Source organism: Artibeus jamaicensis, unplaced genomic scaffold (genome assembly GCF_021234435.1).
Source record: "Artibeus jamaicensis isolate MK-2021 breed Jamaican fruit bat unplaced genomic scaffold, CSHL_Jam_final scaffold_916, whole genome shotgun sequence".
NCBI classification, from domain to species: domain Eukaryota; kingdom Metazoa; phylum Chordata; class Mammalia; order Chiroptera; family Phyllostomidae; genus Artibeus; species Artibeus jamaicensis.
This window is the reverse complement of record NW_026522059.1, coordinates 10,928,719-10,951,508: the sequence shown is the minus strand read 5'-3', so window position 1 is coordinate 10,951,508 and position 22,790 is coordinate 10,928,719. Positions and strand designations below refer to the sequence as shown.

General features: G+C 44.7%; 1 protein-coding gene across 2 annotated transcripts in view; it reads right to left on the bottom strand.

Annotated features, from left to right (window-relative positions):
- The window catches only part of FBXO32 (F-box protein 32), a 32,625-nt gene that overhangs the window by 7,927 nt on the left and 1,908 nt on the right, over positions 1–22,790 (bottom strand). For both annotated transcript variants that reach the window (XM_053660935.1, XM_037166440.2), the window contains exons 2-6: positions 18,361–18,473; positions 17,484–17,533; positions 16,227–16,319; positions 4,491–4,584; positions 3,503–3,687 (exon numbers count right to left, since the gene is read on the bottom strand). In XM_053660935.1, coding sequence (XP_053516910.1) covers positions 3,503–3,687; positions 4,491–4,584; positions 16,227–16,319; positions 17,484–17,533; positions 18,361–18,473 — 535 coding nt within the window. The remainder of the gene's footprint in view (positions 1–3,502; positions 3,688–4,490; positions 4,585–16,226; positions 16,320–17,483; positions 17,534–18,360; positions 18,474–22,790) is intronic.

Sequence of the window (22,790 nt, the reverse complement as noted above, 5' to 3'; positions counted from 1 at the left end):
CTTTTTTGGTTAAAACTCCCAGGCCAATTGTTATATGAACTCCTATTAAAGTCCACTTGGCAGAGTTCACTCTTGAATGTTCAAACCTGAACTTTTCCAAAATCCTTGCCCAGACCCCATGCTGAGAGCCCTTACTCCTGATAAATGGTTAACTGCTTGTGCGCCTTCTTCTTGAATATTAACATTTAAGAGAAAAATAAGTTACTCTTGCTCCTCTGATCAAGCGTTTGGTTAAAATCCTTTATATCTATCCTGCCCTATAGGCTTCAAAACCCTGCTTTGCTCATAGCACAGTGTGATTCTGTCCAATCCCCCCCCACATGTACACACCAGTTCTCATTTTTTATCCTTTATTCTATTAATTATTTTTCCAATAAAAAATTGGCTCCATGGAATTATGAAATTTTGAAGGAAAACAAGATACTGATAGAACTTTGGCAACTAGAAAGCAATTATTGTACATGTCTCCTTAACATTTTCATATAATAATGTGCTTTTCTGTAGTCCAAACTGTTAAAAAGTAAGCTTTTTAAATAGAGTCCAGACTGAAGTAATTAAGTCCCCCCTCCCGCATCTCTCTCTCTCTCTCTGGAGAGCTGGGCTTTGTTTAAAAAGCTCTTCAGGGCCCTGTGGGCTCCCTGCTCTGAAACCATGCAGCTCAGAGCCCAGGAGGACGCAAGGGAGACCAGAGCGTTGAATACAAGCACAGGCTCAGCAGACAGGTCTGGTTCCATGGCCACGCTACATCGTATGGTGGTGAGACCCTGGCCAGGTTACTCCTAACTACTCAATCACCTGTAAAATGAGGGAAAGCGCATCTTACAGTGTTGCTGGGGGGAATGGATGAGATGATGCATGGAAGTCCTTACTTAGCACGATGCCCAGTAAATAGTACCTATTAAAACAATGGTTCCTACTTACAACTGTTCATTAGGTGAGTTAATATACAGGGTGGGGCAAGAGTAGGTTTACAGTTCACATGGAAAATAATATAATAATTAATAAATAATCATGTAGGACTAAACTCTGTGTTTTGTGTACTCACAACTGGAAACCTACTCTTGCCCCGCCCTATATGTAAAGGACTTAGAAGACGGTCTGCCACAGAGTGAGCCCTTAACAGTAACAGCTGGTGCATTTACAATACTTACAGCATGTCAGGCATGGTTCCAAGTGCTTTCCATGTACTAACTTTTTAAACCTCACACCAGGGCTATGAGGTATACATTATTGCCCTATTTTCCAAATGAGGAAATTGAGACATGCGGTGGCTGAATAACTTGCCCCAAATCCTGCAGTTGGTAACTTGCCATCATCATCCATAACACAGGGCAATATTTTCTGATTGTATTCCTATGAATTTTGAACAGGTACTCTAGGCAGGTGGTGGGAGGAAATTTCCCTTTAATCACTCACTCACTCACTCAAGTAAAATTTACTGGCTACCTTCTGCTCTGTGCCAGGTGAAGGGAACAGAACAGGGAACAAAACAGTAATGTCCTTTCTTCGTGGAGTTGACAAGCCAGTGGATGGAGGGAGGAAAGTGAATCCCCATATGAGATAATTTCAGATGGCAAAAACTGATCTAAAGAGGGTGAAATGACAGTGGCTTCAATAGATTGGATGGTCAGGGGAGGTGACAAGTTTAAAAGGCCTGAGCCAGGATGAAGCTTACAGTGTGCAGAGAATAGCTTGGCCTAGTTGGAGTACCACGAGCAGAGTGAGGTGAACTCCAGTGTTTGATCTGTCCCGTGTGGGATTTCTTTGGATTTAAAAGGTTTGCAAAAAGCTGAATCACTGAATAAATAGTTGGAAGAAAGCTGGGTTGAAAAAAAATTTAGAAACCATTGATGTTAAGTAAGCTTTGCCATTTTAGGAATAAGGAGTCCAGGGCTCTGGCCCCAGCTCTGGGTCTAATTTTTGAGTTACTTGGGGAAAATCACTGGGCTTGTCTGGTCCCACCCCATGAATAAATAGGGACTATAACAGCTACCTTCCAAGAGTGTGTGTGCCTCACGGAAAAGGGGCTCTGGGGAAGTAAGCCCATGGATGTGTAAGGGCTGTGGGCAGATGTGGTTAGGGAGGGAATAGAGGCCAGCTCCAGGTAGGCGTGGCCATCCAAACCAGTGTCCCCAGGTTGCTGGAGGGAAGAATACCTTTGGGACAAATGGGACTTCCTCATTTATATCACTGGCTGGGTAATTCTCTTCTGGGCTTAGAAAAAAGTGTAAATATTAAGTCCAAGTTACTGAAAATGACAGAAATCAGAGAGAAAGTGTAAGGGGGTTTTCTATGAGCAATAAGCTGAAAATTTGAGTCTCAAATTCACAGTGTCAAACTATGCCTATACTTGAGAAATGGGAATAGAATAAATTATTAAACTAAATCATATAAATGTTCATAAGAAATTCTCACATTTCCTTATAATAGATCAATGAGATAGCTTTTGAAAGATTACCTGGGCTGGTGCTCTGCACTGTGTATGTGCGTGTGTGCGTGCGTGCATGTGTGTGTGTGTGTGTGTGTGTGTGTGTAGGCCTAAGTGACTCTAAGGAAGTCACTTAACTCTGAGGCCTCTGTTTCAGAGTTTAAGAAACTAAGGCACAGAGAGGTATTAACAGTAATGTGAAGGACGTTGCATTTTGAAAACTTTACAGAGTAAAAAAATTATTTCAAAGAGGCCGAGGAGGTTTTTTTCATGTTACTTTCTTGAGAGGCAGGGCAGACCCAAACTTGATCAGCGTGGGTCCCAGAACCACTTAAAACAGCCGCAGTCAGTGACTAGATAAGACAACTAAGTGCTACCTGAGCCGCCTAAGAGCGCCGGTCCATTAGCGAGTCCTAGGAGAGGACACCAGCATCCTTCTCACAGCACCTCCGAGCCTTGTCCTCCTGCTCACTGGTAAGAGGACAAGAGTCGAGGGCAGAGTTAAAACCTAAAGGAAACTACTGAGAGTAGTTAAGCTGGTAATATAGGGCATTTTTTGGGCTTGAGTTAGAATTGCTCATGTCTTTTCTGACGTGTGTTCATAGTCTTTAGTCAAAGGCTTCCTTTGTCATAACTATTGAGAATTGGAACTATACTTTTGAAAGGCTGGCACCCATTCTCCCAGCCACTGCCATCACAGCTCCCTTGCAGTCAGGCAGCATCCTAAAGCTGCAAACGACACATGCCTTAAGAAGCAGTGGGCAAAGAGAGGTCTGCAAATTGCACTGAAGATCTCAGCGGTACAGCCAACATCTTCCCCAAAGCCCACTTTCTGGTTTGCCCACCATGTTTCACATTTCCCATACTCTGATCCCATTTTGCCAAGTTTTTCTTCCCATCCTCCATTTACCGGGAAGCCCCCTCCAGCACTCAGTGTAAAGCATCAGACCAGGACAGTCCAGGCTCTTCCATCACCAGAGTGGAGACAGAGCCCTGGCGAGGCGGCCCGGCCTCTCGGTGGAGGATCCGACTGAAGCCCTTCCTGCCTGGACGAAGCTGGGCGGTCCCGCTTACCCTGGTAATCTGGATGTTGTTCAGCTGTTGCTGCCAGTGGAGAATCGTCTCCATTCGGTACACCCACATGTTGATGTTCCCGACCAGCACGCACTTGCCGACTCTTTGGACCAGTGTACACAAGGAGGTGTAGAGGGTCTGGAGTAGTTCTCTTATGAGTCTAATATTTTGCTGGTCTTCAAGGACTTGGGTGGGGGAGACAAAAAGAAAGAATAGTTTGGCTATGGAACACCTGACATTGTGTAAGTGGGCCTTTCTTCTTCGCTATTCTGCTCAAGTTACTGGGTATTGCCCCTGGGACATGGTTTTCTTTCTTGCTGGTGTTGCTTCTCTACTTGGCCAGCTTCTGCCCTCGAGGTTACTGGGTAGAGTTTCCATTATCTAGGTCCCTCTTTGTTCTCCTCTCCCTAGTTTTCTACAAAGACTCTTTCTTTTTCATTGTTCCACCAGTACCAGTGGCTCACCTGATTTGAAAGTGGTTGCTTTTGCCCGTTAGTCCCTTTTAGGTGGTCAGTGGTAGGAGCGTATGGGAATTGGAAGCTTGGGTTCTAATCCTGTATGGGTGACTCTTTGTGTGATTATGGACAAATCACTCTTTCTCATGAGACAGTTAATCCAAAAACCTAAGGTTCCTTCTGGCTCAAAGAGTCGACGAATCTATTCAGCCTTGTACACAGCTCAATTTTCTAGGAATTTGGGATCCAGAGATTCAGCAGCCTAGGTGGGAACACTGAGAAGCCTGAGAGGCCTACAGCAGGAGAGATGATTTCAGTAAAAGGATGGGAGGGTGATGCTCTTCTTCTTTGCCATGGGCATGAGCTGTACCTTTTTCTGAACCGGGATCTGGCACTACTGAGCTGCATCTGGAGTTTTTCATCTCCATCCACTCACATTCCCTTAAATCTAATGACATGTCTGCTCTGTTGGAAAATCCATCTGTCTGTCCCCACGCCTATAAAAAGGGGTGAGAGAGTAAGAGAGAGCTCACCTTTCAGAACCACTTTTTCCAAAATGTTCATGAAGTTCTTTTGGGCAATGCCACTCAGGGATGTGAGCTGTGACTTTGCTATCAGTTCCAACAGCTGTGGATAAAAATAGAAGTTGCCAGGCTTAGAATACAGAGATATTTTTTCTCCTCTAATCTTTGCTTTTGAGTCACATGACACGCAGATACAGACTGAGGGGGAGAGATAAACAGCAGGCAAGGCCACAATGCAATAAAAAGCAGATGCTCAAAGTGAAAGACAAATGGGGGTAATTCAAAACCCAGGAATCAGTCTGAACATTTAATTGCTTTTTTCTTTTACATATAAAGAGTTTGGCTGCAGCCGGGGCTAATTCATTCTGCTTGTCCTACTTCAGCAAGTGGAACTGATGTACTCTGAAGGGAACAAAACCTCCTATGACCTGCAAATGTTTGAGTTCCACATAATCACTCCAAGAAGGAATTCTCCCCCAACTTGAACTTCTTCCCCAATGGCACTGACTACTCTCAAGGCACCTAGAGCTCATGTTCAGCGTCCCTACGTACTTTCCAAGGAAGTGGCCTTTTTATCAGGATGTCTCCTGCTTCTGCAGCATTCAATAAAAATACTACTAATTGCACTTAACTTTCTGTGCAAAGACTCCAGTCACTGGAAGAGAGACAAATGCAGGGATATAGAGTATTTATTTCTACTAAGAGGCTAGGATCCTTGCAGCTCTTGGTTTAGGTTCAAGTCTTGGTTTGACTGCTTATTGTCTCTGTGACTGTGGGCAAATTACTGAATTTCTTGGTGCCTCAGTTTCTTCATCTGTACTACTAATACTGAGAGTCCTCAAGATTGTTGAGAGCTTGAGATGAGGGCATGCACCTACACCCCTGAGCACAGTGGCTGGCACTAATCAGGTGGACAATAAAGGTGAGTCAGTTCATTGAAGGATTATGTCCCATTCCTACCACCCCCATTATCACCAAGTAAGAAGAAATAAAGATAATAACTTAAGTTGGTCCATCCTCAGCCCAATCTTTCTTCCCTTTTATAGCAAAGTTCTTTATAGATGTGGCAAGATTTTAAAAAATTCAAAGATTCTATTTTGAAAAATGCAACTTGAGACTGGACTGACCCATTTAACAGATGAACAAAGTGAGGCCCGAGAAACTAAACCTTACCAATTGCTCCACAAGCAGTGAGAGGCCTTGGCAGAGCCCTTCTCAACACATTTCATGTTTTCGCAGAGTTATCGAACAAAATAGGTGGATGTTAAGTGAAAATAATGTTATTAGAACCCTCCAGGCCCCCAAGAAAAACTAGCCTTCAACTTAAAAAGTAAGCTAGATTTAGAGAATTGAGATCCCCGCTTTATTTTAAACCTTGAGTCTTTGCTCCTAGTACATTTTCCAAGGCAGTTTCATCTCCCGACCAGGCGCCAGCCCAGCTTTTCTTCAGGTCAGTAAACACTGAGTCTGAGACCGTGCTGGGTGCTGGAGTCAAGGCTGAGGGAACTTGTACAGTGACGTTCTAAAACTTGGGCTGCAGGGGAGGACTGAAACTTTTGGATCCAAGCCCCAAGCAATTCAAAGAACCTCTGCTTCCAAAGCATTTGTTTAAAAATGTTGTCCCCGTGGAGCCTCTTGGGAGCCTGTCAAACCACGTACAGACTTTTAATTTCCTGAGCATAATTTTACTTTAAGTTAAAAAAAAAACATCCCACACCCCCAAACCTTTTCCAGCCTAGCTTATATATTTCTCACACATGCAGGCAGAGATGCTGCCATCCGACTGGGAGAAGGCTGTGAGAAAAGACTGAGGCTAATTTGGTAAGATTAGTACTGGTGGTCCCAGGTTGGAAGTTGAGGCCATGTCTATGGATAGTGGCCACACTGGGTGCCCTCTGCCTGTCTGGCTGAGCTCTGTCACCAACCAGCACGTGCGAGTCAAAAAAAGAGTGAAAAATGGCACAAAGGGACTGGCAAAACCTTTCATTTATCTCCTGGACCAACAACAAGATTCAGGAGGCCAAGCTAATGGTCTATTAATACCCTGAGCCTCACATGACCAGCGCAAAGCATGGTGAAAGAAAACAAAGCCTCGAGTCGCTCTTGGAAGGGCAGCCGGCTATGCACTGTGACTCACCAGGGGTGGGAGGTGGGTCAAGGGGGTGGGAGGAGGCGGGTAGAGCTCAGTCTGAAATCCATCCAAAACCAGATTCCATGTGACCCTCATCTCATGAGGGTGTCACTTTTAATCTTGTCTAAAAATGCACCAATCACACGGACAAGAACACCCTCGGAGCTCTGACTATGCATTTGAGGGAAAAGAAAAACCCTCTGGTCTGACTGAGATGACCTCTAAGGAGGAGGAATAGAGCAGTGAAAGTGTGTCCATGGGCAGCCGGATGACATGTTAACTACCCTGTGTTTAATCCCCTCTCAGGAGAAAGTCCCTCTTTTCACCTCCCGGCAGCTGCGGGGTCAGGAGGAGACCCAGATTCTCCAGCTGGGTGACCTTTACAACTGTCATTCATTTAGCAAGTGTTTTCTGAGTGGCCACTGTGTCCCAGTGGTAGGTGACATGGATATGAGTATACAGACACAGGATTCTGCAACTCATGGAGTTGACTGTCTAGTTTATGATGCAAGTTATTTAACCTCCCAGGACCCCAGTTTCTTTATTTCTAAACTGGAAATAAAAAGACTGCATATATCCAGCTTAGCAAACTTTTTTCTGTAAAAGGCCAGGTAGTAAATATTATAGTCTTTCTGGGCTAGATGGTCTCTGTTGTAACTACTCAGTCCAGCAGTTGTAGTATAAAAGCTGCTGTAGATAATATATAAACGAGTGGGTGTGGCTGTGTTCCAATAAAACTTTATTTATAACATGGGGGGGCATCTCTGGACCTTGTGCCATAGTTTGCTGACTTCTGCTGTATGTATCACAGAGTTTAAGAGTGAGGGCTGCAGAGCCACACTGCCTGCCTCAGTTTCCCCATCTACAAAACATGATAATGCTACCTATTTCAGAGTTGCTCTGAAGATTAAATATGTTCATAAGGCACTCATAGCACTCATTACAGTGCCTGATACCAAGAATACATTCAACACATATTATTAATTAGTTTTTATCATAACATAGAGAATATTACTAGGTAAAATTATTGCCAGAGGGGGCAGAGAGGGTGAATTAGGGTAAAGTACAGCTGGTTTAAAGACTTTTAGAACTCCTGTATTTCAACTTTATGTATTGTCAACCAAATGCTTAAGTGCTTTCAAATTTTAATGTTGCTTTCTGTCATTTTTATTATGCTTGGGATCCAGTTAATAGCTCTCTATCTGTTGATAAAAATTAATGTTGATAAATTTTATGACTTACATAGGTGCATCTACCATGAAGTCTTATTTTGCTAACAATAATGGGTGTTTATTATGAGAGTAACTGTGCTAAGCACTTTACATATGTGAACTCATTTAACCTCCAATGGCATCCCATTGGAGGTGGGTTCTCCACTTGACAAAAGAGGCTACTGCAGCCCAGAGAAGTTAAGTAACTCACCTAAGACGTACCAGCGGCAGTAAGTGGCGGAGCCAGAACTGGTAACAGAAAACATGTATTTTGATAGGTTCAAAACTTCAGCTTCTCAAGGCCAATCAAATTTGCATCTAGGGCTAAACTTTACTCTAAAAATAGCAGCAGCACCATATATTGTTACATTCCAGGAAATAGAGTCTGGAAATTTTATATCAATATTACCTTGTGACAGGTAATCAGCTTTTAACATTAAGGGAGCAATTACACCCAGAAAGTGTTAGTAGCACATTTAGGATGAGGCAGTTGCCTTGGATAAACCATTTAGGTCTATTTTCCATATCAGTGTAATGCTACAGGCCCAGAACCAACCAGCAGGTAGTAGCATTGTGTGAAATTCATAGTCAAGATGATGGAATTCATTAATGTCATTTCTGTGTCAAGAGAGCTCTGTGCCTAGGAGAGTAGAATTGTATGTAGCAAATTATTTCCTGGTGGCTTAGCCGATTGTATTCTTTGTTCTTAGACACCAGAGAAAAAGAAAGGAAAGAAAAATGTATTTTCTGGAAGTGGTTTCTTGTCTTCTGCTGGGCAAATTTTTAGCCCAGGTGCCAGTGATTTGTGGCTGTGCGTAAGGAGGGCGAAGCCCATGGCGTCATCACCATGTGGGCAGGCGGGCTGTGCAGCGTGATTTGCAGTGACTAGCTGAGCAGTAATGGCAATGGTTCTGGGCCACCAGGAAGGGATGGTGGTCACCTCATACCAAAACCACATCCTGCCCTTCAGCTTTGGCTCATGCTCATTTTGGACACACTGAGTAGGAGAAAACTCTAGTATCAAGCAACATCGGCGAGTGAATCTCAGAGCAGATGTCAACTACAGTTTGAAGGTAAATGGGCAGAAGAGAGACTTCCCTCCCAGCTCATGTCACCCACAGAAAAAGCAAGTTTCCTATCTTTCCTTCCCTTCAGTTTATCTTTAACAAATAAATCAGCTCATGTCACTTCTCTGCTTGACACCCTCAAATGACTTCCCTTTGCACTTAGAAAAAAATCCAGTCTCCTCAGCATGCACAGCAAGGTCCTTCCTGGTTTGGTTCTTGCTCCTTCTCCGGCCTCATTTTGCACAGTCACACAGACTGTTGTTGGGTCCCTGAGCTGGCTCAGCTCATTCCTGCCTCCCAGCCTTTGCCTTTGTCACGTCATCACACGCTGGCTCTGCCCCACCCCTCGGGTCTCAGCTCAAATGTCGCCTGCTCAGAGAGACCTTCTCCTACCATCCTTATTATGGAAACCTGCCAGCAGCGTCTGTGTCTTACTATGGTCTCACTGGTTTTCATTGTTCCATTTATACATGTCTGAAATGATCTTGTTTACTCACTTGCTGATTGTTTAATTGGGATATGAACCTCAAGACTGAAGGGATTATTTTATCCCTCTACCTCAACCTGGAACATGCTAGGTACTCAACCAATATTTCTTTGATAATGCATTAGATTAGAATCAAGGAGTGTTATAGGTGGAAGGGACCTGGGAAACCATATACCCAAATTCCTCCTGCTATAGAGGAGGAGGCTCCTCATGGTGGTCAAAAGACAATCAAGGTCAAGGGTGGATGATATGAATGGTCAAGCTGGTACCCTTACGGGGTCTGGTCCCATACTGATGCCCCATGAGTAAATTACTCACAATGCAGATATATCACAAATAATTTCCAGGAGGGCAAGCAGATCAGATCTAGAGGGATACTAAATAATTGGGGGCTTTGGAGGCATAAAATAAAATAAAATAAATAAAAATAACATAACATAACATAACATAACATAACATAACATAACATAACATAAAATAAAGGCAGCTGTCCTACCTGTTCATTTGAAATAAAACCACACCAAGGCTGACCACCAGGCTATTGCCCAACTAACTCTATTTTGCATAGAATATTAGGAACATATCGTAATTTATCCCCAAATCCCTCCATCTCCTATGACAAGGCTGAATTCATGCAGAGTGGCAAGTTGATGGTAGCCATGCAGTTTGATTCTATGTCTGATTGGAAAACATGCCACAGGATTATCAAATGTAGCAAAGAAGCTTCCAGAAAGCCCCTGCCATTTCTCACATGCTCAGTACCCAAGCCAGGTGCCCATAGGAAGATTATGTCTCTTGCAATAAGCCCTTGGCTACATCAGGCAGTGCCTCTGCCCACACTGTGTGCTCTGTACTTACAAGACCCTTATTTATTCAATGGATAAATAAAATTTAAAACAAATTAAAAACCTGGAGAGTTTTGGCCTGACTTTGAACTTAAACACTGACAGGTTGGAAGAGGGAAAATTTCAGTTACATTAATAATCTTCAGGCACGTCAAGATTAGGTAAATATTATTTGCAAGTGAAACATCTCTCTAACCGAGGGCGTTAAAATCCTAAGAAGAAGGGCCAAGTTTACATGAATCAATTGTATTCTCAGCTGAGAGAAGCTTGCCTCTGTCTTCCATCCATCCCAGATATTTTTGAACTTGCGATGGTGCCCACCTCTCCGTTGCATCAGTCTGAACAGCTCTGTTCAATTCAACAGTCCTGCTTAAACTGGACTCCTCACCCACTCCTGCACTCCGCACCTCCACCCTATGACCCCGTGGACAGCCCCGAGCCCCTGGCCCACTGCCACTCCCTTCCACTGCTGTTCTTTCACACCTCAGGTTTCTCTTCAGGGCATTGGTCCCTGCAAAGCCCTTCACCTTCCTCTCCACCTAGCCCAATCCTAGCCATCCTTCAAGGAAGGTGACACTCAGATTCAACCTCTTCCAAGATGCAGTCTCCAGTGCCCCTGCCTCCATCCTCCAAACAGGACCAAGCTCAACTTGCCACTTTAGTAGTTGTACCTGTTCCCCCAAAGTAGCCCAGAAGCTCCTGCCAAGCAGTGGCCAGGTTTCCCATGACTCTCAAGTGGCTATGGCAATACTCAGGGTAAGGTAGGGGTCAACAGAGGGGTAGCAGTTAGGGAGGCAAGAGCATTTGCCCCACGCAATTTGCTATACCTGTGGACCTAGCAGGAGGATGCTGCCAACTCCTTGCCATTGAGAGCTTGTCCTTTAGTGGGTTCCAGGGGAGTCTGGGTCCTAGGTCACAGATACGTAAACCTCTGTCTTACCCTCAATCACGGCAACTCGGAGCACAGTGTTGAGTGCTCTTAGGGACCTTCCTCCTTGAATGGGAAAAAGTCTGCTGAACTGGCACTTAACACCTCATTCACCTGTCTGGTGTAGCATATACTCCTGTACTGAGCACCTGACTTAGTCTAGAAACCTAGGTAGACTTTTAGCATAAAACGTATTTCTGGGCCCGTGGTTAGCTTCTGAGTCCGCAAGAAAAAAATGCTATACAAAATGGGCACACCTGTGATCCAGAGGTCTCCAAAGTGGGATGAGGAAAAAAAGCATAAAAAAATCAATTTCCATATTTTATTTCATCTTTAATTTTCATTTTTGAGTGTTTCCTAAATAGGACCCTAAAGATAATAGTAACAGCAACAACTGATACTCACTGGGTGCCTATCATGTGCCCGGCACTATTTGAAAGCATTTTGCGTGTTTATATTCAGTTTAATTCTCATAGCAACAACAGTGGGGTAGACACCATGACCAGCACCTTTTAAAGAGGTGTGGTTGACAAATGAATGCGTGAATACACATACACTGACAGCATATGTTTTAATCAGTCATTTACTGTTTGGAGTCCATGGTCAAAAACCACTCTCCAGTCTCCCCGCCTCCCTGCTTCTTTGGGTGCCGCATGGCTATGGGAACCCTCCTGCTTCTGCGATGACTCCATTACCTCTGTGGTTGTGTGGGCAACCCCTCCCTTCTTCAGGAAGCGCCCGCCTGCACTCCCTTCCCGCTGTGGACATATCCTCACGTCTGTGAGCACCCCCACTTCTGTGGGCCCCCAGGCATTGCGGGGTCTGCTTAACTCAAAGGCTCGTTATAACTGAGAAGGCTAGGAATTCTGAGAGCTGCAGACTTTTGTCCTGTAAAATCACTAGCAGCCTAATGAGCATTTAGTGACAGACCTGCCCTGCAGTGTGTTCCCGCCCTTCTTTACCATTTCCACGGGCCATTTTCAGACAGGCTCATGGCTCTGCTATTTTGACTTTATTGCCATCGAGGTGGTTGGCCACCTTCCCTTCATCTCAGCTTCTCAGTCCCAATGGAAAAAGATACCACCAGTTTTATGACTCTAGTGGCAGAGGCCACCATCCATCAAAGGAAGGCCACCAAGTGTGTGCAGCACCAAATTAATGCAAGGTCACTGTGGCCGAGGGGCTGGGCTGCTCAGGCACATCACGACCCACCAGGGCCTTGGCAACAGCACGCCCTTAATTGAAGGCATTGGGTTTGCACTTGAGTCACAATGCCATATTTCAGCCTCTGTTTGCCAAACTGCCTGTCAACTTAAACTAAAACATGTTTTTGGAAAAGACTTTTAGGGGTGGCAGGAATGCATAACTTGCTGGAAACATTCAAATAGACTTAGAGTGGTAATGCAGAAAAAAAGTTTAAAAAGTGCATTGGTTTAGGTTGTGGAGTTCTCTGCTACAGAGGGACAAGGGAGTAGTAGGTTTGTAAGCTTTTGTTTGTCCTTCTTGATCTGCTAGCTATGGGGCGGGGTGGGGGTGGGGGTCAGTTCATCCCAATCAGGAAACTGGTATTTAAAGGTTCTCCAGGACTTTCCTGGTCTGAACATGGCATCTATAGTTACTATGTATGTGGCCACATTCTCATTCCATACAGAGAGCTGGGAGGACCATCTTGGCAGAAAGCACCAAAGCCCTCTCCTGCAGGCCTTGGTGTCTTATTTAAAAACTTCATGTGTAAAATGGACATCTGAGCCCCCAAGTGTTTCTGAGCTGGTTTGCAGATTTGAAAACCCCCTGGGGTCACCTGGTAGATAAGTTTCAGTAGCAATGCCTGGGCACCACTTCATCAAATTAAATCAATCACAGTAGAGGTAGGCTCTAGCCCCGTAGGCCATCCTGATAGGCGGCTGGGGCTGGGAACCACTGGGCCACAGCAGGATCACGTCGCAGAGTAAACCTTCCCTGGGTACTGCAGACTCACTTTCTCTGCTGGCCTCCCTGCGCCCTGGGTGAGTTAGTCTGTACTTCTCTCCTGTGGTACCGCTACCAGTCCAGCCCCTGCCACCCAACCCCAGGGGAATTTCCAAAATGTGTTGGTCTTGAGGCATGGTGTAAACAAAACACATTTTTTAAAATGACTGTTCATAACTGACTAAGTTGTTGCTTTTAAAGATTTTAAATCATCTTTAAAACCCACAGTTAAAAATCGTATTTAAGCCACTGCGGGTGTGTGAGGAGGGGGCAGTGGCAATGAGTGTAGCCTGCGGATGGACAGCTCAGGTACAAATGCCACATAAAACCTCTGCCGTTTATGTTCAAGACTTTTGATCCCCAAAATTCCACAGAATTTTGTGCTTACTGATAACAATGATCACATTTTGATATAGCTGTGTTGGCCATTTCTTTCATTCCCTCTGAATGTCTATTTTTTCTGGGAATGACAGCCTGCAGAAATGCAACACATGTCTAAAAAATGTACTTTGCCTTTAAAGAGATTTAAAAAAAACTTTAAAGGCCTTCAAAAGTTGGTCCAGTTTCTTACTGGAACTAAGGAACTGTTGTAGCATTAAGAAACCATTAGGTCAAAGTAGTAAGATGTGGATAGCATGCTGGCAAGCTACTTTGCAAAGTTGGTGTAAGGATAAGAAGAATATATGAGAAGTGTATTGAGTTCCTTAGAAGAAAAGCCTCAAAATGTGGTGGCTGTCATTAAAATGTTTTAAGCTCTTCATAAAAATAACATATTATTTCTCAAATTACAGAGGGCTCTAACAGTGAAGGGGGAAAAAAAGATTGTTCTTTCCAAAACAGAACTATTTTTCCACTACTTCTGAACTTAACAAATCTGAAAGCGCACAGCAGCCCCTCTGACTTAAAAATCATGTAAAAGCATTCCTGATGCAGTTTGCAATTAGACACTATCAGCCACAAATTCCCTGGGCCGTCTTAATCAACTGCAAGATTTCCCAGTTAAACATTACTTTTTTAAGTAGAAAAACATTTTTATCAGCTAAATTAAAAAGGTACTTTAGGGGAACTCAATGATAATTTTGGTAAGTAGGTAATAAAAAATATCAATAGCTGACTTTGTACAATAGCTTCCGGTCTGTCTGCGGAGCATTTCCACATGGAGCATACGACTGAGTTTCACAGCCACCCCGTGTGGTCAAGATTATTCTAAGTCCCTCTTACAAAGGGGGAAACTGAGTCTTAGAGAGGCTGAACCAGTGAAGGCAGTGGAGCTGGGGACCTGACCGCAGGACATTTTACTATCGGTCCCCTGCTTGCACAGAACTTACTGTTGGAGTTAAGAGTGTGGACTCTATGACTGCCATGTTTCAGATCTGTATTTTGTACTTATGTAGCTTCGTGACCTTGGACAAGACATTGTGTGTTGCTGTACACGTCCATTTCTTTAAACAATAAAAGTACCTACACTTCATAGGGTTATTGAAAGGATAAAGGAGGAGAATGCACACAATTGCATGAAACAGATTTTTGCTGTCATGCTCCTTGTTCCTTTCTTTAATTTTATTTCTTGTGAAAGGAATAACAGGTGTGAAGGAGAACCATCTAAAACTGTCCCTGTTGCTGACCAGTTTGTAATCAAGACGCCAGATCTGGGTGTCTGGCTCTCACACCTAGAGGATGGAAACTATTCATATTCTTAGCAGCAGTTTCCAGATCTCCCTGGGCCTGTCTCCAAGCAGCCTGGACTGGGCTGCGGGCTGCAGTGACCTCCCCTGAGGTGGCAGAGTCACACTGAATGACATGAACATTTCATCAAGACGGTATCCTATTTGCAACCCTTTTGGACTGGAACAGGGTTCAGCTGAAGAGTGGACAGATCTGCTCATGCCGTCACAGGCTCAGCTTAGAGCTTCCAACCTATGAGGGGGCCTGGGTGTTCATCGGGTCAGTTGGGACGGCAGCCCTGCATCTGCCCATATGACAGGTGAATGATCCAGGCCTCAAGGGCGCCCGAATGTCATCGTTCTGGCCAAGCCTTTGCAATCATCTGACTCAGTGACACGGCAGGGAGAAGCACAGCAACCCAGGAAGGCAAAAATAAAAACCAAATCAACCAACACCCACACGGGGAAAATTCCCTCCTACCTCTGAGCCTAAAACCCAAACAGCTGCCAACTCCCAGGTTGAACCACTGACAAAAAACGCACAAAATGTCTTAGGGGGAGAAACACTAATAAACCAATTAAGAAGACTCCCTGACTTGAAAGTCATGATTAGACTGATTTGCTTTACTATCTTCGTTACTGATATTTTGCTAAAGCTCATTAAAAGCACAGGGAAGGCAACTGGTTCAAACAGGTAGTTTCAAGCTTCGGGTAAACACACAACTGAATATTGTTGTCATATGGGGTGGAGGTGGAAGGGAGTCATGGGAAAGAAGCACCGAGGTGCTTTGAACTCATCCAGTTTGTGGTCTAAACCCAGAATGCACTGGGGTCCCCTACGGTCAGCTGCAGTAGGGCAAGGAATTGGATAGTGAGAATAATCGGAGGTGCAGACGTTTTTAAAGACAAGCCGAGGTGCTTTATGGCATGTTTACTGCTGCATTCTCACTTACTAATGTCACTGTTAGAGCCCGTGCTGGCTGCAACACGCTCCCATTTATCCACAGGTGCTGGGAGAGGCTCACTTGCGGTACACTGGCAGTTCCCGTCTGTTGGAGCCAATCTCAGACACATCTTTTTAAATTTTAGGGTTTTTTTTTTATTTTAGAGAGAGAGAGAGAGGGAAAGGGGGAGAGTGGGGAGAGAGAGATCAATGTGTTGCTCTACCCATCCATGCATTTATTGGTTGATCCTATGTCGTATGTATGTGCCCTAACTGAGGATCAAACCCACAACATTGGCATATCGCAATGCTGCTCTAACCAACATCCTAAGGATCCATGTAAGTATGTTCGGGGAGGGGAAGTTCAGGAGTCCATTTTTTGCTTTCCTCAAAGTTCTCAGGGTCCTAAAAAGTTACTTCTTTGGGGAAACTACTCCTAGACAACCCAAAAAGACAATGAACTTGAGAGGCTAGATGAGCCTTTGGGTCCCTGAGACTTACCCGCACGACATAGTTAAATCTTCTGGAATCCAGAATGGCTGTGGAGAAGTCCAGCCTGTTGAAAGCTTCTCCCAATGTGCAGTAACCATGGCGCTGAGCGTGGGAAGAGGGGGTGCAGAGGTTACTCCGGAATAATCCACCTGGACCGCACTGAACAAGCCTGATGCCTGTCTTAGGTAGCCATAACCACCTGCTCCTTTCTTGTGCCATGACATGCTTTTTCTGGGAACCCCCTGAGAGCCACAAATGTTGGGGTGGTGGAGCTGGCAGCTGCTTCAGTCAGTGACTCACGGGTGACTTCTACCACGTGGGCCCTTGTCCTTTGCACGCAGTAGTTGGAGAAATTCATAAGTAGTTGCTCATCAAGGAAAGGCTGGGATATACGATGTGTGAGACCATGGTGGCTGGGCCCTGGAACGTACTCCTGGGAGGAGAACCAGACCCACCTGCCAGGCCTGCTGGCCACCTGGCCTCGCATCTGTAGTGCTTTCCTCACTGTGATCATCGGAGGCATTTTTAAGGCTTCATGAAGCAGCAAAAGAAGTTTTGGTATTTGACCTATGAACCCACGAGGAACTGAGAGTAGAGAGCCCTGACTCATAGTCCCAGCTTGGCTCTGAGTACGTGGGTGGGCTCAGGTGCATCAGTGACCCCCTCAAATCATAGAGGTAACTAGATGTTCTCCTAGGCCCCTGACCTCGACAGAAGGATAGACAATCTATCCTTCTGTCCTACTGCTTTGTATCCCAACTGAGCAAATAAATGCCTGTGCAGAGAGAAGATATGCACAAAAGGGTTTTATAAAGTGCCACACAAATGTAGCTACTTCGGTGCCTTGTCCTCTTCTGCACCTAGCTCAGCGCCTCACTCTGAACTGGCGCTACCGCCTCTGCCATACTGAGCAACCAGCTTTCCCAGGGCTAAGCCTTAACTGAGTTGAAGTCTAAAGAGACCTTAGAATGAAAAGGAGGCACGGTCCTGAGCCACAGGCTGGGCTTTGTAATAATATATTTGAGGCAGGCATCTTTATAAACATCTTTACATACGTTACCTTCCTGAATGATTGGTAGGGGGGATGTTTACCCTCTCTCTGTCTCTGGAGCCCCAAACTCTGATGGCTGGCTAGTTGCTGGGCTGCTCATCACCACCACCCAAGAAGGCAGTCACGATGGGAAAGAACACTGTTGCCCAGGCCCCCCTAACTTGGACGGGGGAGGCATGAAGCCAAGTACTCTCTGATGGACAGATGGTGCTCACCTCCTTCGTGCTTCCTTTGTGGACATAGATCCATTTTTCCTGGTGAAAATCTATGGAGACAAAAAGAAAAAAGACCCAGCTTTAACATCCCCAAGATTTTATTTAAACTTGTTCCTTTTTCATTTATTCCAAATTGTACAAAGTTTCAACAAAAAAAATTACAAAAACTCCACCGCCAGTCTCGGAGGATACAAATGCCTAATTTCTGCAGTGTATAAATGCTGGAGTTACAGTCCACTCTGTCTGAAGCACTCCAAATCTTCAATACTCAGATTTACTGTCTGATAGCTCCAAATTGGAAAAAACCCTAATACCCAAGTATGACTTGGTTTTGTATGCCAAGCCTACAACTTAGACAAGGCCATAAAAAGTAGAAACAAAACAGATAACATGAGGGACCCATGCAGTATGATGGGTTAACCAGAGATCTGTAATCTCTGCTTATTAACAGAACTTTATACTCTCTGTTAATACTCACACAGAGCATCTAGAAATGTTACCGGTATTTATACAAGAAGGAGAAATCTATTATCAAAGCCTCAAAAACAGTTCGAGATAAAAGTACATGTTGGAATTGATTCAGCTGACCATATCACTGTATAGCTAAATTAACTATGTCACATGTAAGTGACAAACAGGAAAAAAATACCCCAACCAGCAACTGACTTATAAACAAGACTATAAAGAACACATTTATCTTGTGCTCATAAAATGCACAGTCAGGTCTCTGAGAGCAAAGATCTCAGTATCCTCTGTCAATGGCACAGTAAACACCAAAGCAGATATCTAACGTGAGGTGTGATTATCCCCCCCCCCAAAGAACAAATCATAACAATCTTCAAACAGTTTCTTCCTAAGTTCAAAACAAAGGACTTACACTGAGTTTTGGTTTTGCTGTTCAGCATGTCCTTCTTTCTCTTCTTGGCTGCAACGTCATAGTTCAGGCTGTTGAAAAGATTCTCCTTATTGTATACGTCCTTGTTGCGGTAACTAGGAAAAGCAAGACGAGAGGGGATGTTCTGTCACAGCCAAACTTCACCATGAGCTGTTTCCCTAAATAACTCACTGGGTTATGAAACACGAACACACATGCTACTCAAACCCAACAATAAAAATCCCTCAAAAGAAGTTTACCCAGGCACAGATGGCCCTCTTTTAGGATCAGATATTGTCACATCTCTGTGGAAGGCAGGGATGGGGGCTTCTGCTTCTTTTGAATTCCCAACAGTGCCTGTCCTTGTATTTAACAGAGCACTGGACTCTTTCACTAAAGGCCACGCAGGGTACTACAGTGTTACTTTAAGCAAAAGGGATGAATGGAGGGAGTGAGAGAGGGCGCATTGCTGGTATCCCTGAAACACACAATGCCCTCATTCTGCAAAAGCACCCACCCTCGGCTGCTTTTTCAAAAGATATAATTCTCCTACCATACAAGTCTCCCATTGAAAATATAACCAACCTGCTTTTAACTAGCATGCTTCCACCAAGCCTTTAAAACATAATCCCATCTACAAAAATCCAACTTGTAAACTCCACTTTCAGGAGATGTTTCATAAACTGAGCTAGCTGTTTAGTTTTCCCGTAAAGGACTAGGTATCACGCTGTGAGGTGAAGACCCTGGGTCCCAAAGGAAACAAGCTGAGTTCACGATTCCTAAGTTCATAAGGGCTGCAAAGACCTCCGGGGTCACGTGGATGTTTCCCAAGTGGGCTGAGCTGTCACCTGGGGGGACCGACTAGTTCTAGCCCACTATACAATGTCATTTCAAAGCCTGTCTGCAGGGTTCCCACGGACTGGATGCAGGGGAAATACTGAGGTAGAATTAAAAAGTGGGCTCCCTACTCTCCCAGCGCCCAGGGGGGATGCCTGTATTTGCAAAGCAGGTGTTAGAATGCTAGCTAGTAAGACATAGATTAGGTTTTTAAAAAATGATACCACCAATATATTAGCCCTTTAATTTTCTGAGTTCCTCTGCTGCACTTAAAATGTGATTTGATTTATATCTTTTCTGGACATACACCTGTGGGGTAAAATCAGACACACCTGCATTTCTCTAATCAGCGGACACTGTGTAAAGGACAAAAAAAAGAGGGTCTCGAGCAAGTTCCAGTCCCCTGTGGCTACAATAGTCTCTGAAGCAGCACTTCAATAAGTACAATAAGTAACTGGCTGAAAGGCTTGCACGGGACATCACCAATAATCTTCTCGGTGTTTCTAGATCCATCGGGATAAGCTTGATGGATAACCAGTCATTTGTTAAGCTTCCTCGGAGGGCCCTGCTTAATACCATTTACCAAGCTTCCTAATATCTTTAGCCTTCTCTTTTTCATTCAGGGTATTTTTAGGTTTCCGAGAGGTTACTGCAGAAATGTCCCCTCTTACAAGTTTCAGCAAGCCAAGGGCGAATGTTTGGGGCCAGACTTTGTATCACACACGAGTGTGTGCTAGTCCACTTGCACAATGAGAGGGGCCCGAAACCACTAACCAGTCGGTTATCTGCTCCAAGGTCAGCAGAAGAGGGGCAGAAAAAGGCAGGGTGGGGAGGCAGGACAGAACTCTGAGTCCCTAAAGCTAACTTAAGAAATTTCAATCAACGTTGAGGAGAAGGGAAAAAAAATGGAAGGTCACTTGACCGATCCATGAAGTTCTAAGGCCAAGAACAGCTTTAGAAAGCAGCTGGGACACTCTGTGTGCAAAAATACCACAGGAAGGCTTCTTTTTAAAGAAAACACACACACACACCAGGAATGAAACCCTACAGCCTAATTCCACGTGTGAAGAGCCATAAAAGGGAGCTGTCTTATTCTCTGTCACACATGTAAGGTGTAGCGGCACACTTTCAGAGCCTGGGCCATGGACAGTAACCTTCCTTAGGAACTGTAAATATTTATATCTCGCTTTATTCTTTTCTAATTGAAAACATTCCTCAAAAACATGTGAGCCCTTGCTTTCCTCAGAGAAACCATAATAACCTGCTCTAAGCCCAAGCGACTCACCCCCAAGGCTAGATTCAGAAGAATTTGACACAACTGATGGTGCTCTCTCAGTGCAGAAGGTAGAAAGACTTCAGCCAAAGTGAAACCCTGCACTTTTTGCCTGGTTATTAGGTTTTGGACCCAAGAGGTAGGGCCTGGGAGGGAGGCGTATGGGGTTTCTTTATGTTACCTGCTTATATGTTTTCTTTTATGCAATAACATAGTGTTAGAAACTATTGTGAATGTTCAATTATGTCGATTTCAGAAAAATGCAAAGCCAATGGAAAATCAGATAAAAAAAAAACAAACAAGAAAAGCCACCACCATCTAGGAATATGTGACATGTGTGTATGTATTGTATGTATTTATTTTTAAAAAGCAAAACAATTTCAAGAGATTGCTTTCTTCATGGAGTTTAATCATAGCCAGTAAGTTGCTACTTTGTAGTCACTTGTTATTAACGTGGATTTGTACAAGCACAGGCCTCGAATAAGAGAAAAAGGCCTCTACCACCCTGTACTATCATCACACATTCCGAGATACTTGAAGTCCACTTCAGAAAAGGTGGAAAGATTTGAAAGCAGGACCATTTTGGCAGCAGAGATAAAGGGAGAGAAGGGGGGGAAAAAGCCCCACTTCTCATTGCATTTGCAACAACATGCCAGTTAAGAAAGCCATGGCTGCCCCAAAGGGCTCAGTTGTAGATGAAGACCAATGAGGTTTGTGTGCCAATTTGTCCCACTGCACACCCAAATTGTCAAACTTACAAGTCTGGTACCCAGAGTGCTTTATTTAAAAAATGCGTAGTATATAAAGCTCTTAGCACAGCGCTTTGCTCACAGTAAGCACTCATAAAAATCTTACATATTATTTTTATTTTCTTATGTTCTACTCCTCCAGGGCACCCAGGTAAACTTCCTGCTTCCTGGTTCAGCCTTAGCTTATTGGAAAGCAGCATCAGAGTTTTCAGCTGCAGGACTGGGGCTGGGAGAAGGTGTCTCAGTCTCGGGTGGCTGAGATGAGTCAGCTGGGGGCGGGGTGTGGCAGGGAGTGGGGCTTGTCCTGAGACCTGTCTCAGGTGCCTCAACCACCACTTCCTTGAAGCATTCTTGGATCACCCCACCTCATTCTGAGCTCTCCCCATGCATTTTCATTCGGTCCTACCAGATTTAACACTTGTCATACCTTCTTGGTCTTAGGTAGTTTCGACATTTTGGGAAGGGTCCTGCTTTAAGCTTATCTGAGATCCTGCACGATCTCATTGCGTGGCACCTAGCTGCAGAGGGCTTTGCAACAGGCAGCCTCAGACGGCCAGGGCCTCGGATCGCAGACAGAACAGCCAGCAGAGCCCGGAGCAGCAGTGCTGTGCAGACAAGCCCCAGTCAACATTGAGCACTAGCCTGCAGGCTGAAACACTCCAAGGGCACCCTTCATCCCTGACTCTTGTTGGGGCAGCTCACAGAATAGTGTGTGGAATTAGAGAAGTGCACCGTGTCTCTGTAGTCCTCTGTTTGACACCCTCACCCCCTCTTTTTGAAAGGGCCTGCCTTTTGTTTTCTCTTAACAGGAGAGGCATTCAACTTCACCTGTGCAGGCAGGCACTCAGCCCAAACGTGACATCACTGGGAAACATCACCAAGACTGAAAACAGTGGCGATATTTGAGACTACAAGCCCAGGTCTCAGAAGGCCAACTGCTTTTGAAAAGTTGGCAGACTTCTCATGCTAAGTAAGGAAGGGATTGTTTACAATTGCTGGGGGAAAAAATACAGGACTCCACAAACAAACAGCCAGCTGCTTTGCTAGGAGCTGCCAAATGATTTTTAAACTCTGACTCATCAAAGAACCAGAGGCAGTCGCTATATTGATCACCATTTGTGATAATGATGGTGAATTTGACAGCTCTAGCTCAGAAGGTGTGAAATGGGAGGAAGCACAGGAGACTCAGGAAGGAGACAAAGGGGGCGGGAAGCTACAGATCGCAGTCTAGCTTAGACTCCTGTGCTCAGTTAAAACCATCTTCAGGTCTGCCATACCATGAGGCACCCCTAAACCTGGAGCAGGTACAGTGGGAATACTTCCATGAAGCAGAGGCTCTGGATTTCAAATCCTCTCCTGCTGAACCCAATGGTCTGCTTCCCACTGAGGTGCAGCCTGTGATTACACTGGGGTGAGTCACTGCCACACAGCTCAGCAGATCATGGCTGCACCTCTAGAAAGAACGCGGACTGTTACACAGAAATAAAGTACCAGAATCCTGGATCATCGCTCCTTAGGAATGAGGAAGATGGAAGGCAGCCTCTGCTCTACTGGGACAGAGTCATTTAAACATA